Genomic DNA, 12,735 nt, shown 5'->3' on the forward strand with positions numbered 1-12,735 from the left:
GCGGTATTAATTAGTCTAGGGAGGTAATAGGTCCTCATGAAAGTTTAGTATCGCAACAGTTAATCCGACCAAAGTTAGGGTATTTTTCAAACCCTTATCCCTTTAAAAAATGATGAATTATTATTAAATTTGAAATTGATTTACAAAAAAATATTATGTAAAATAAATCAAATTAAAGTTAATCGAATGAAGAAATTTAAAAGTCATGAATATTCTTTTGATAAAATCTAATCAATTGATTTTTTTCCCTTAATTTTATAGTTTTTTTTTAGTTCGATTTTAAAAAGATGAAAACTAAACTAAACTTATTTGATCTATTTATCATTTGTCTTTTTCACAAATGACTAACCTAGTTAATTGAAATAAATGAACTAAAAAATCGACGATATCAATTATTTATCTTATGAATATACACTATAATATTAGTAACTCAATTCTTACACCCTTTTTAAAGAGTCTTAGTGGTCGAATTTAAAAAAAAAATCAAAAATAGAGTAGAACACTGCATTATAAAAGAGAAAAAAAACACAAGATTTTTTTAAAGAAAAGCTCGATGAAATAGGGTAAAAGTAGAAAAAACTAAACGCGGCATGACAAAGCAAGTTAAACTTATTAGATTCATATTACTAGTTTCCTCTTATCTCGCTTAGTTTTTCATCTTGTAATTTTCACATGTTTACTTCTTTATACTTCAAACCCCATTCACAGAAATCCTGGATCCGACACTGTTAATATATATATATAGTGTATATATATATATATATATATATATATATATATATATATATTAACTCCTAACTTGAATGTTAAATTACTATAATACCCACACTTAATTCATCCATGTATTTCTATTTGAATAGCATGTGTTCTCTTGGAAGGTTGTGACTTTCCGATGAGGTGTGACTTTTTCAATGGGTTATGACTTTTCTAAAAGGTTGTGACTTTTCTGAATGGTCATAACTTTTCAGATAAGACACAATAAGCACATGTTCATACTACCATTTCTTGATTATAAATAGAGTGATTTCCTCTCATTTTTCAACCAAGAAAAATTTCTAATCTTCAACTCTTTCTTCTCTTACACTTTAAATTTTTTTGTATGATTTATGAGTGAGTTTGAAGATCACTGGAATCTCATGTACCACTATTCTGATGAAGTAAATTATTCTATCCTAAGAGGATATATTCCAGAACCTCAACTACTTGAGGGCAATGATTTTTGGTGTTATAGAGTAACAATTATTTTTTCTTTTTTTTGCTTAAAATATACAGTAGTATGTAATGTTCCAATAAATGAAACTAACGTGAATCAATCTAAATTTTCATTAGTTTTTCTTAACAATTTCTCATGTGATGCAGATATATGCTTCTAAATATATCTTTAAAAAATTATTTAACTTTTCATGAATCAGAGAATTGTCACGAGTTGTTTTGTTGATGCTCAAACCATAAGAATGACTTTATTTATAATGATATTTATGTGATTGAGGTTGTCACGAAGTTTGCTTCAAAACAATTACTACTATATAAAAATTTCTCTTTTATTTTACTTATTTTTAGAAATATTTATGTATTTTACATATTATTTTACGTATAATTTTACCGAATTAGAAAAAAAAAAAGATAATAAAAATATTTTTGTAAGGTTAGAAAAAAAGAGAAAAATAATATCAATTAAAGATTTCAACCCTCCCAAAAAAATATAACATTGATTGCAAATTTAAATATGTACATTTTAATTTAATAAAAATAAAAGTTTAATTAACTTTTTCATACTAGATATTTAAAATAGATTCTCTCTATAAAATAATCTTAATATTAAAAGTACATTAATAGTTGTCCTTTTTCGTAATTTGACTCTTAAAAACATTTTTTTCAAAAAAGATCAGTCAAATGCATTTTGCATATAAAAAACATTTTTCAAATGAATTAGCCAAACACAAATTATTATTTTTTTCAAAAGTACTTTTCTGAAAAATCATTTTAAAAAAATACTTTTAAAAAAAAATTGTTTTTAGCAGCAATACCAAACAGACTCTTAGCCCAAAAAATCCAAACTAATCTACATTTGGTTTCGTTTCAAGGTCAACTTATTAATGTTTTTGAGTTACAACAAGCAAGCCTTGACAATTTATACTGGTAAAATTTTTTTGTAATGTTACATTAGACTTAGATGTTGCTTTCAAGTGTTGGTTGTTGTTGTCTTGTTTTAGCTCTTAATTTAGTCCTTGGTTCACAGATACGATGAGATATCTAAAGTTTAAGTTTTGAAATTAATATACTTTATTTAGTTAAAGTATAATCAATCTAACGATAAATTAATTTTATAATTATAATTTTAATTTTAAATGCGGTGTGAATGAAAAATAAAATATCCCTTTCAACCATATACATCGAACATACCACAAAGTTACATGAATTTATCATGACTTACATACATCATCTTAAATATACTTTTGTCTTTTGGAGATTTGAAATTATAAAAAGAGATATTATGAGAGAAACTGAATAAATAAAGAGCAACTTACAAAAATACTATATTTATAGGATTATTAAAGTTCAATAGCTATAAGTATGTTATTTTTAAAAAATTACTACAATTTATATCTTTTTCTAGTTGTATTTTTCTTTATATGTTTTTATTTTTCTATTTATACTCTAATACAATTTTAATTACAATGAACTAAATAAAAAACATGTATTAATTGTGTACAATTAGCATATAAATACTTTGAATTCAAATTTGTATCTCTATTTATAAAACTTAAAGTATTAATATATCAAGGATACACGTATTTATAAAAACTTAATGTTTAATATATCAAACAAGGTAAAACATGACAATTAGCATATGAACAAGACAATTTGAAAAATGAATACATTGTTGTTAAACAAAAAATAAATACACCAATATAGTATACATATGAATACATTGTTGTTAAACAAAAGATGGATACGTTGGATAACCTAAAAAAAGAAAAATGAAAAATAATAAAATGTGTAGGTATCAAAGTGTGTAAGTATCTGGCTGTATTAAAAATTGATAAATCCAACAAACGTCAAATCTCTTTTTGGTCAAGTTTTTCCAGTAATACTTAAGGCTTGGTGTTAACTCAGATATTTGTTTATAAAAATATAGTACTAATGTATCCAATTCTACTTGTATTGCCTAATCAATCTTTTAAATTGGATAGATTACTTATGTATTCCGATATACTTGTATTCACAAATCATCATTTCAACTTGTGTTAATATTACAATAAAGTATCTATGTATATAAGTATTCTACTATATACAAATTTGACAATCATACAAATTTCAATCTCTTTTTGCTCATGGTCTTCCTGTACTACTTTTTTTAATAACTATAACCATTATCATGGAGAAAATAGAATAATTCTTTAATCAAAACCTTATAAAATATATGAAAAATATAGATGAATACAAATATAATTTTCATAAAAACGAGAAAAAATTTGCATTTTATTTTCTCCATTATAATGGTTATAGTTATTTTGTTTATGGGGAATTTTATTTTCTCTACCGTTTTAATGTTTTTTTATTAGTTTTATAATATGTAGACCAATTGGTCAAATCATATAATAATATTATGTCTTTTAATTATTTTTATTTGTCATTTAATTTATCACAATCATAATTCACAATTATAAATTTTTGCATGATGCTCTAATTCTTCCTAACCCAACACATACGTGATGGACTTGCAATAATTTGCATTTGAAAAGTATGACTTGCCAAGATCAATTTTGAACATTTTAAACATTTTTAGATATTTTTAACTTAAATTATAGATTGCCAATTTTTTTTATTATATAGTGACTTGCTAAAGGCCACTTCAAGCATTTAAGTATTACCAAAATTGTAACCTTGACAAGGCCACTTCAATTTTGGACATTTTAATTGACTATTTTAGTTTTAATTTTCTTTTTTCACCAAACTTATGGGCTATTTTCCCACAAATAATAAAATTGGATATACTATTTAAATAGCAAATTCCATTTATGTAAATCACCCATGCTGATACAGACTACCACAGGTGGTACATCATTCTTCATTAAATAAATGTACCTAAAATAACCATAAAACATATGCTAGAGTAGTAAGTACTCTTCTATAATTAATTAGAAATTTTAACTCTTGCTTTAGATAAAGAACATCTCAGAGAGAAGTACAGAAAATATTTTTAAATTTGGTGTAAATTAGTATTAGTTTCGTCCTCGAGCTATTGATAGCCTTAAAAACACTCATCTATTTAATTAAATTTAGATATACTCCCAATTTATTACATGACATATAATAAGTAGTCTCAAACTCTTATATGAGCATGAAACTCTTAATAAAAAGTCTAGATAAGTGTTGAAAACATCTTGAACTTGACGAGAATTTAGGGATATATTAAATTACTCATATTGCAAGATCGGGTTATATTCACGCTGAGTTTAAAGGTGTTTCCAATAAAAGGACAAATATAACCCTAACTATCGTAAATGGTATGCAGATACCCTCCGTTATACTTTTAAGACATTGATGCCTCTACCGTCCAAAAACTAGAGCATATATGTCCTTCACTCTAACAGAAGACTAAATAGGGACACGTGACACAATTTTATCCGTCAATTCGGTATTTAATAAATGTCGGATCGGTGAATAAGATTATGACACGTGTATATCTGCTAGTATAAATGATATATATGCTCTAGTTTTTAGACGGTTGGAGTACCAATGTTCCAAAAATATAACAGAAGATATCTGCATATCATTTACGATAGTTCGAAGGTATATTTATCTTTTTTCTCATGTTTTACCTTCAAAACATACAAATTTAAATTAATCAAACCCAAAATAAATATCGAACCTCGAGTAGATTCAAGGGGTGCTTAGATTCCACCATAAGCAGCCACGTTTAACATTTAACAAGACAGCGCCAACCAACTACCCACATACCGCCGCGTCATACCCCCACCCACCCCCACCATTAATACTCTACACCAAAACCAAAGAACCCCTTTGATAAATTTTGCATTTTTACGCCATCCAAGACACATTTCTTGGAAAATCCGAAAACAAAACAAAAAAAATAAAATACCCAAAAAACGTATTTATTGACTATATAGTTGTTGGTGCAGTAGAAAAATCCAAGAAAAAAACCCCATTATCATCATATATCACCAGAGCCTTAGTTTTTTCTCTGACTTTGGGTTCAGACATGGCATCTTGGTGGAAGTTCTTGTTCATATCCTTTGTTTTTCTTGCTGTAGTTGCTCCTAAAGTCAAAGCAGATTCTGGGTCGTTGTTGGATGATGAAGTTGAAGTGGTTAGATCGGATGTTCCTACTTCTCAAGAATTGGAACATCTTAAGTCCAAGATCCAATCTTTAGGTTAGTTGGGACTTGAGAATTGCTCCCTTTTTGCTTAATTGGTACTGTGAGTATGCATGTTTTGATTCTTTGGGAAGTGTAGTTTTTTGTTGATTTGTAGTACTGAGAAGTGTAGATGTTTACTAAAAGGAATTGTTTGGAGGTTAAGTTGATTGGAGACTTACTTAAAGATGTAATTTTTTTTGGAAATTTGTTATTTTAGGTTAATTAGGACTCGTGAATTGCTTACTTTTTTTTAGTTGGTACTGTGAGTAACTGAGTATGATTGTTTTGACTCTTGGGGAAGTGCAGTTTTTCTGAATTTCAGTACTGAGAAGTAGTTGTTTACTCCAAATGAGTTGTTTGGAGTCAATTTGATAGGTTGACTCACTTAAAGGTGTTATTTTTCTGAAAATCTGTTATTGATTGAGCTGGAAATTATGAAGAAAGTAGGGATTTTTTTGTAAGGCTAGCATATTATTACACGATTTTTCGTTGTATTGTGTATAATGTTCAAAACGAAGAGCAGAAATGAATGTTCACAATGAATTACTTTGAGCAGTAAAGAACTTGTGAAATGAACTTCAATATTTCAAGTTGAAGTTCAAATTCTTTTGAGAACTTGTGAAACAAACTTCAAGTTTCAAATGAAGTAACATTATTTTCAAGTGAAGTTGCTAAAGAAACATGGGGCTTAGATTTTGCTATAGGAAGCTGCAGATTCCAATTTGGTAGTTTTTCCAACTCCAAGATGTATACTCTGTTCAGTCTCAGTAAAAGTGCGTCAATCTGAAGATGAACACAGTGATTTGATAGCTTTGAACATTTGAAGCATGTTATGGCTCCATGTATGTTCTCGGGTTTATGAAAAAGATGTCTTGTTGGTGTGCTGTTGAAAAAATATTCCACAGATAAGGAGATACAGTTTTGGAAACTGCACAAATTTAGAGATAATCTGCAATTACACTTTTCTTTTGGAAACTGTACAAATCAGAGATTATATGCAAAGCAGCACAACTAATTTGGAATAGTGAGTCGCAACCAAGAATAACTTTCACATCCTTATAAAAAATTGAGACAAGGTTATAAATTTGGGAGAGTGCCTATTCTGCAGTTATCATACTTTGTACTTTGTTATTGTCATTGGCTAATGATGTTTTTAAATTCCATATTGTTTTTTCCTTGTGTTGTGAGGTAATTCTGCAACAGTGAGTTTTGGATTGGTGCTTGGATGTAGATTTGTTTTGTTTCAATTTAGGCTACCAAATACTAATTATTAGCCATCTCTCTTTCCTTCTAATGGGTTCTATTTTTCTCAGAATCAAACATTGAGGAGACTGCGCGAGCACTGAAAGGAAAGGATGAGGCGATTGCAGACAAAGAAAACATTATAAAAGAAATGTCAGAGAAGATTAAGTCATTGTCAACTGAATTGGCCTCTCTACAGGTGAGTCCCTCAAATTAGCAAGTTTGCTTTGTATGCTATTTTAGTTTCATAAAATGCCTTAGTAGTGTTGATGTAAGTCATATTGTTTTGTATAGAAAAAGGGAACACTAAATTCCGAGGAGCAAGTTGGAAAGGCTCGTGCACTAGCTGATCAGCTTGAAAAGCAGGTTGAGATATTAAAAGAGGAAGTTGAAATGAAGAATAAGGAGAAAAGAGACTTCGAAGCGCATATAGGTGAAACAGAGAAAAGAGTATTGGAGTTAAATTTGAAGGTTGACAAGGTGAGTGTTTGATATGCTTTACCTTTTTTATAAAATAATAAGTAACTCATTTGCTTTCTGTTCTCTTTTCTTTGTAATTGTGTTATCTATGTCTTAATTAATTGCTACAGTAGTTATTCTAGCAGACGGAATTGCACCACAACAGATTCAACAACAAAGCATAAATGAAATTCATGTATTGCATTTTTAGATAGGATATCTTTTACGTATTAAAACAATGAAGGGAAAAAGAAGGAGGAGGAACTCTCATCACAGATGAGCTGCATTTGTTCTTCCTTCTCTTTGAACTTTTAAGATCTGAGGATTACCTTTTTCTGATCAGGAAGATTTGGCGATCACGTTCTTTTGCTTGTCCTTGTAATTGAGAGTCTGGAGCCAAGTAACTGAACAGAAGTTTTAAAAAGGCAGTTGGGATATGCTATTCTGTTTCTTGTTTACAGAGATTGTCCTGCACATCATGCTAGAGTTATTATGGCAGCTATCCAACTTGTTCAACCGCTGCAACAAACCGTAAAGTACTAAAATGGAACAACTTCCAAATGCTGTCCCTGCTGGATTTTTTTAAATCAATTTAGTCCGATAGCAGATCTTAAAAAGTTGGCTGAAACATAGAAAGGTGGAAGTGGCTGCAGAACTCTGACTTTCATGAAAAATATTCTTTAAGTTTGATAGAATCTAAGTCTTTAAGCAAGGAATGTAGACGATTTGTTAAACTCTAGGTAATTAAGGAGTCAACATTATGGTAATGTAGAATAAAGGAAGCCTGAGATATCATAGGATTGGAATGTTTTCCTCAGCAAACACCTTCATGTAGTAATTTTTAGATCACAAAGAAGATGCTGCAGTTGTAATGCTGTAATAATTTATTCCAAAAGTTTTTTAGAGAGTCTATCAAGTAGAATGTTGGCCTCCTCATGTGAACTGGGAATTACAGTGGAGGTAGGAAGTGTTATAATTTTGACAAATAGAATCTGGCAGAGAAGTCAACTCAGCTAGGTGGTCCTACAAATGGAGAGAAGAACATAGGCAAAAGAAGAATCAAATGGTGGTATAGAATACCCATTGAATGACCGGATTTTTGAAAGAAAAAGTGCTTACAAATTGTTGTACTCGTCTTCATTTGACCTTTAAATGGTATCCTCAGTTGTTTGCAGTTACAATTCTTTGCTTCTAGTCTCAAGTGCGTGGCAACGCATATGTAAAGTTCGATGGGAACCAAACCTTGTCCTCTCGTTTCTCTAGATGATAACCCCATACAGGAGTAAGCGCAATGACTGTTTTCTTGTAGATACTGTGAAGATTATATGAACAATAAGCTGCCTGTTTTCAGTTACACAATTGATTTCGTTCTGCCACTGAACAGACGTTAAATTCCCAGGACTTCTTGTGGATGTGTAGAAAGATCTTTTAGCTCTTAATGCTGGTCCTGTTTAGTTTTGGTAGCTACGTGTAATATTTCAGCTAACCTTATGAATTATTTTGTTTCTTTTTGGTTTATGCAGCTCGAAAAGACCGTTGACAAACAGAAGGAGAAACTGAAAAAAACTGAACGAGCTCTTAAACTTGCTGAGGTGCTCTTGATATTAAAAAACAGCTACTGAAGCTTGAGTTGTGAATAATAATAACTAAAGTCTCCCAATTTTGCTTATCAGGAGGAAATGATTAGAGCAAGGCTTGAAGCCACATTGAAGATGAAGGAGCTCATGGAGGTAGATGTTCTAGCTACCTATATATTAACAATGTATTCAGGATTATGATTACTAGTGAAGATGGGAGGTTCCATCTCAATTTTTCATCTAGCTGAGTAATTCTGTGATTCATACTAATGTTTCTATCTACCATGATATCGTGGTGCCATCAGGATTCCATCATATTGTGTTAAGAGTTTGATATGCCGATTTATGGTTAGCTAGTTGTATCAGTTCTCATATGCTTGAACTGGCGATATCAATAATTTTATGGACAGCTGGATGGTGGATAGTTTTTGGTAGTAAGGGGGTAGTGTCGTGGTGGTGATGCTGGTCTTTAGCCTGCGGATTTGATGCTGGAGTAATTTATTTTGATGGCTAAAAGGCAGTAGAAATGTGATGATAGATTTGGTCTAAACCATTTGTGTATTATAGAGGATGATGATTGTCATGTAAGTGGGTGATATTAGCTAAAGTGAAGAACAATGGAAGGATGATAAGAATCACAATGACACAAGGCACATAGATAGTGGAGGAAGATATTCATGAAGGAAATTGTGGGTTGTTTTGGTTTTCCAAGAATGTGGCTGCAAATGTGTGGGTGTTGTGTTGTTTGGCGGTTGGCTATTTGCTACTTGTACATGAGCCTCGGGGAAGAAGAATTGTAGTAGGTATCCTGCATATATTTATTTAGAGAGCATCTCTAAAGTTGTACAACTTGTCTGCCCTTTATTTTAGGTGAGATAATCAAGTACAGTCTTCTTTTATTTAAATCATTGATAGCTGGTAGAGATTTTTTGGGTTCTGTTGATTTATGGTTAGCATGAAAAAACAGTTTAAATATCTTATAATTTGGAATTTAGCAATTTTCCTCAAATTTTGTGGGTTATCATGAGCTTGTCTAGAATTGTATTATTAGAGTCATAAAGATCCTATGTGGAGTAAAAAGTTGGATTGGTTTTCACATATATTGTCTATATGAGGAGGGAAGGGTGGTTTATAGTTCCCCTTCTGTTTTCCCTCTTGCTTGGGTTATGGAGTTGTGATGTGTGGAAGCTGTCTCTGGTTTGTGGTGATGTATGGCGATATAGTTGTGAACTTTTTTGGATGAGAATCTGATTCATGGGGAACCAGGTTATGCTTCCTGCACCATGCATAGCCTAGCAATAAGTGGAAAAAAGATCAAAGTCGCATTCTGCATCAGTCGTAAACTGTGTAGGCCTCTAAGTGCAGCAATTCACTGGCTTAGTTACAAGAACAAGAAAGAGTTGGAAAACCGAGAAGTTTGAAGACGTGCTCTTTATCTATGCTTTGTGTTGTAGATAATGATTGATTATATAAATGTTAACCTGGCTCTTTCCTTCTGCTTAAAATCCAGGTGCATGGGGCATGGCTTCCACGTTGGCTTGAAGTTCATATGACTCACTACAAGGTATTTTGAGCAAAAATCATAACTAACCTTCTCATAAATGGATTGCTGACTCTGCTGTGAATTTCAGTCTCTTTTGGAGAAGCATTGGCAGGAGCACGGAAAACCTGCTATGGACACAATGATACAGAAGGTACATGTCTTGATGCTATTGGATCCTGTTTAACTGTTGATTATTGAACGAATGCTTGTTTGAGTTACTATTCTATCCTGTTTACCCTTTTTCACTTGCTTCTTAGGCAGTTGAGAAAAAGGCCCAAGCTGAGGTATGGGTTGCGCCACATATAGAAACAGTCAAAACAGTAAGTCAGCTTTGCATCATTTAATGTTTGAATCTCTTATTACCATATTAAATTTAATTAATTTATTGAATGAGTTCTCGGAAGTTGTGAAAGCCAAAAATGGTATGATGTCAAATACTTTGGAATGTCCCAAAATGGAAAAGAGTGTCATATATATTGGAAAAAGATGGTGTAGTTCCTTGTTTTAGGGTATTCCACTTCTTCCTTCTCTACAATAACATCCCAGTGTGGTCCCACATTTCCATTCTCTGTTTCTCATCATTTTATGTTATGCTTTTAATATAAAGAGAAGTCACTACATTATGTGTGTATATGATTAATTGAAAGTTTGATGCCTAAACATCTTTTCAAGGTTCAACAAATATGAATGAAGATAGGACTATATTTATCTGGGAGCTCCAGTTGTTGCAGAATTAATAAAGAAGTGAGAGAATCTTAGTTTCTTCTTGTGAATTCTGATCTCTGTGTGCCGAGTGACCATCTAAAAACTTTAATGGGCATACCACATTGGGACTGATTTTAACCCAACCCATTTATTAACTCACCCCAATTTAACTAGCCCAATTCCAGCCCAACCCACCCATTTGATACCTCTAGGCATACATTAACGAGTATGTTATTACAGTAACTCACCTCTTCATGGAAATAAGTATTTGAACAATAAAACTAAACCAATTTGAGATTTCCTGTTAACAAAGCAGTAATGGTACCTTGCTAGGTAAAAATGTTAAAATGGTAAGAGTATCTTTATTTCTTCCCAAGAGATGAGTTCTCTTATCTGCTAAATGACAGTCACCGGACATCTGGGGGAAAGAAAATCAAGAGTTAGTAGGACAAGCTAAAGAGTGGGGAGTAAGATGACTTCCAGATCTGGGAAGACTCTCTATTAGTTTTAATAGATGTAGATACAATTATCTACTTCAAACATTCATTATACTCCTTAAGCTAGTTTTTGTGCTGTATTTGTCAAGATGGAGGATCTTAATAATGTCTCGTGTTTGCTGTTCTACTCTTTGAAGAAATGGATGCCAGCTGTGAAGGAACAATGGGTGGTAATGACCACTAACCTCAAGCCACAAATGGAACTGGTTAGGACCAAAGGATTTGAGATTTATGAGACATTTAAAAGCGCCATAACTCCACATATTGTCAAGGTTCAGGAGCTAGCAGAACCTCACGTTCAGGTAACATCCCTTATCTGTTCATTTAAATGAATAATATTTTCTGATATATCAAAAGTACATTAAGGAATACAATTTCCTGTCGTTGTACATGCATCAAATGTATAACTTATACCTATTTTTCCGGTTTTATTTGTATGTGATGTGATGAAAGCATAATTTTTTCACAGGAACTTAAGAAATTCAGCAAGCCATACATTGATCAGGTTGCCACTGCTACAAAACCTCATGTTGAAAAAGTTTGTATTGCTGTAAAGCCATATACAGATGTGGCAGTTCATCATTATGGGAAGTTCCTGGAGTCTGCAACAGTATACCATAGTCAGGTGTGTGAAAATAAAGTGATATGATAGTCCCTGAAATATTCAGATCTCGCAGAGGTTTACTTGTGGTTGAGATATGCAAGTCATAGTCTCTTTCTAAACATTTCCTGTAATTTTACTGCTGCATCAGTTTCTCATGTATTCAGGTTCCGACAACCCCGTAGACCCAAAAATAAAATGGAATAAAATAAATCCTGTAGAGTCTGAAGTTACATTTTCTGTCTGTCTTCTTGGTGCTTCTGTATTCTTATGCGAGAGGCTTAACTTTTTAGAATGATTTTGCTGAAGCTACTAACTTATCCACAATAACTTCGCGAAATGTGTTGCAAATCAGTTGATGAAGAGTGCTTGAGCTTCCAGTGTGTATTCCCAACAATTTCCAATTTTCAAATGCTTTTGTGATTTAGCTCTGCCACTAGGGAGCATCTGTTTGAGCTCTGTATTAAAAGATAGATCCTTCACTTGGTATTGTCAAATGAAAGATAAACAGATCTTTAAGCAATTAGGGGCAAGGGATAAGGGTCCAGCTAGGACAAATTAGTCTGTATTGTTTATTATGTGTTAATTCATTGAATGGAGGAAATGGTCATTTTTCTTCTGGTGGTTGTGTTGTATTCATCTTCTCTTTACCTTCTTGTGGTGATGAAGAAGAACATACCCAGTGTACGGGGGGGGGGGGGGGGGGGGGACACACAAAACCTAAACC

General features: G+C 32.0%; 1 protein-coding gene across 2 annotated transcripts in view; it reads left to right on the forward strand.

The window, feature by feature from the left end:
- The first annotated feature begins 5,013 nt into the window (after positions 1-5,013).
- LOC102586307 (uncharacterized) overlaps positions 5,014-12,735 on the forward strand; it is a 10,588-nt gene continuing 2,866 nt past the window's right edge. Inside the window, exons 1-10 of one of the 2 annotated variants that reach the window (XM_006355153.2) lie at positions 5,014-5,399; positions 6,698-6,825; positions 6,921-7,106; positions 8,609-8,677; positions 8,759-8,815; positions 10,173-10,226; positions 10,294-10,356; positions 10,463-10,525; positions 11,545-11,709; positions 11,877-12,032. In XM_006355153.2, the coding sequence (XP_006355215.1) occupies positions 5,228-5,399; positions 6,698-6,825; positions 6,921-7,106; positions 8,609-8,677; positions 8,759-8,815; positions 10,173-10,226; positions 10,294-10,356; positions 10,463-10,525; positions 11,545-11,709; positions 11,877-12,032 (1,113 nt within the window). In that variant the 5' untranslated portion in view covers positions 5,014-5,227. The remainder of the gene's footprint in view (positions 5,400-6,697; positions 6,826-6,920; positions 7,107-8,608; positions 8,678-8,758; positions 8,816-10,172; positions 10,227-10,293; positions 10,357-10,462; positions 10,526-11,544; positions 11,710-11,876; positions 12,033-12,735) is intronic. The other variant, XR_367890.2, reaches the window with a different exon arrangement.

This window comes from Solanum tuberosum, unplaced genomic scaffold (assembly GCF_000226075.1).
Source record: "Solanum tuberosum cultivar DM 1-3 516 R44 unplaced genomic scaffold, SolTub_3.0 scf00191, whole genome shotgun sequence".
Classification (NCBI taxonomy): Eukaryota; Viridiplantae; Streptophyta; class Magnoliopsida; order Solanales; family Solanaceae; genus Solanum; species Solanum tuberosum.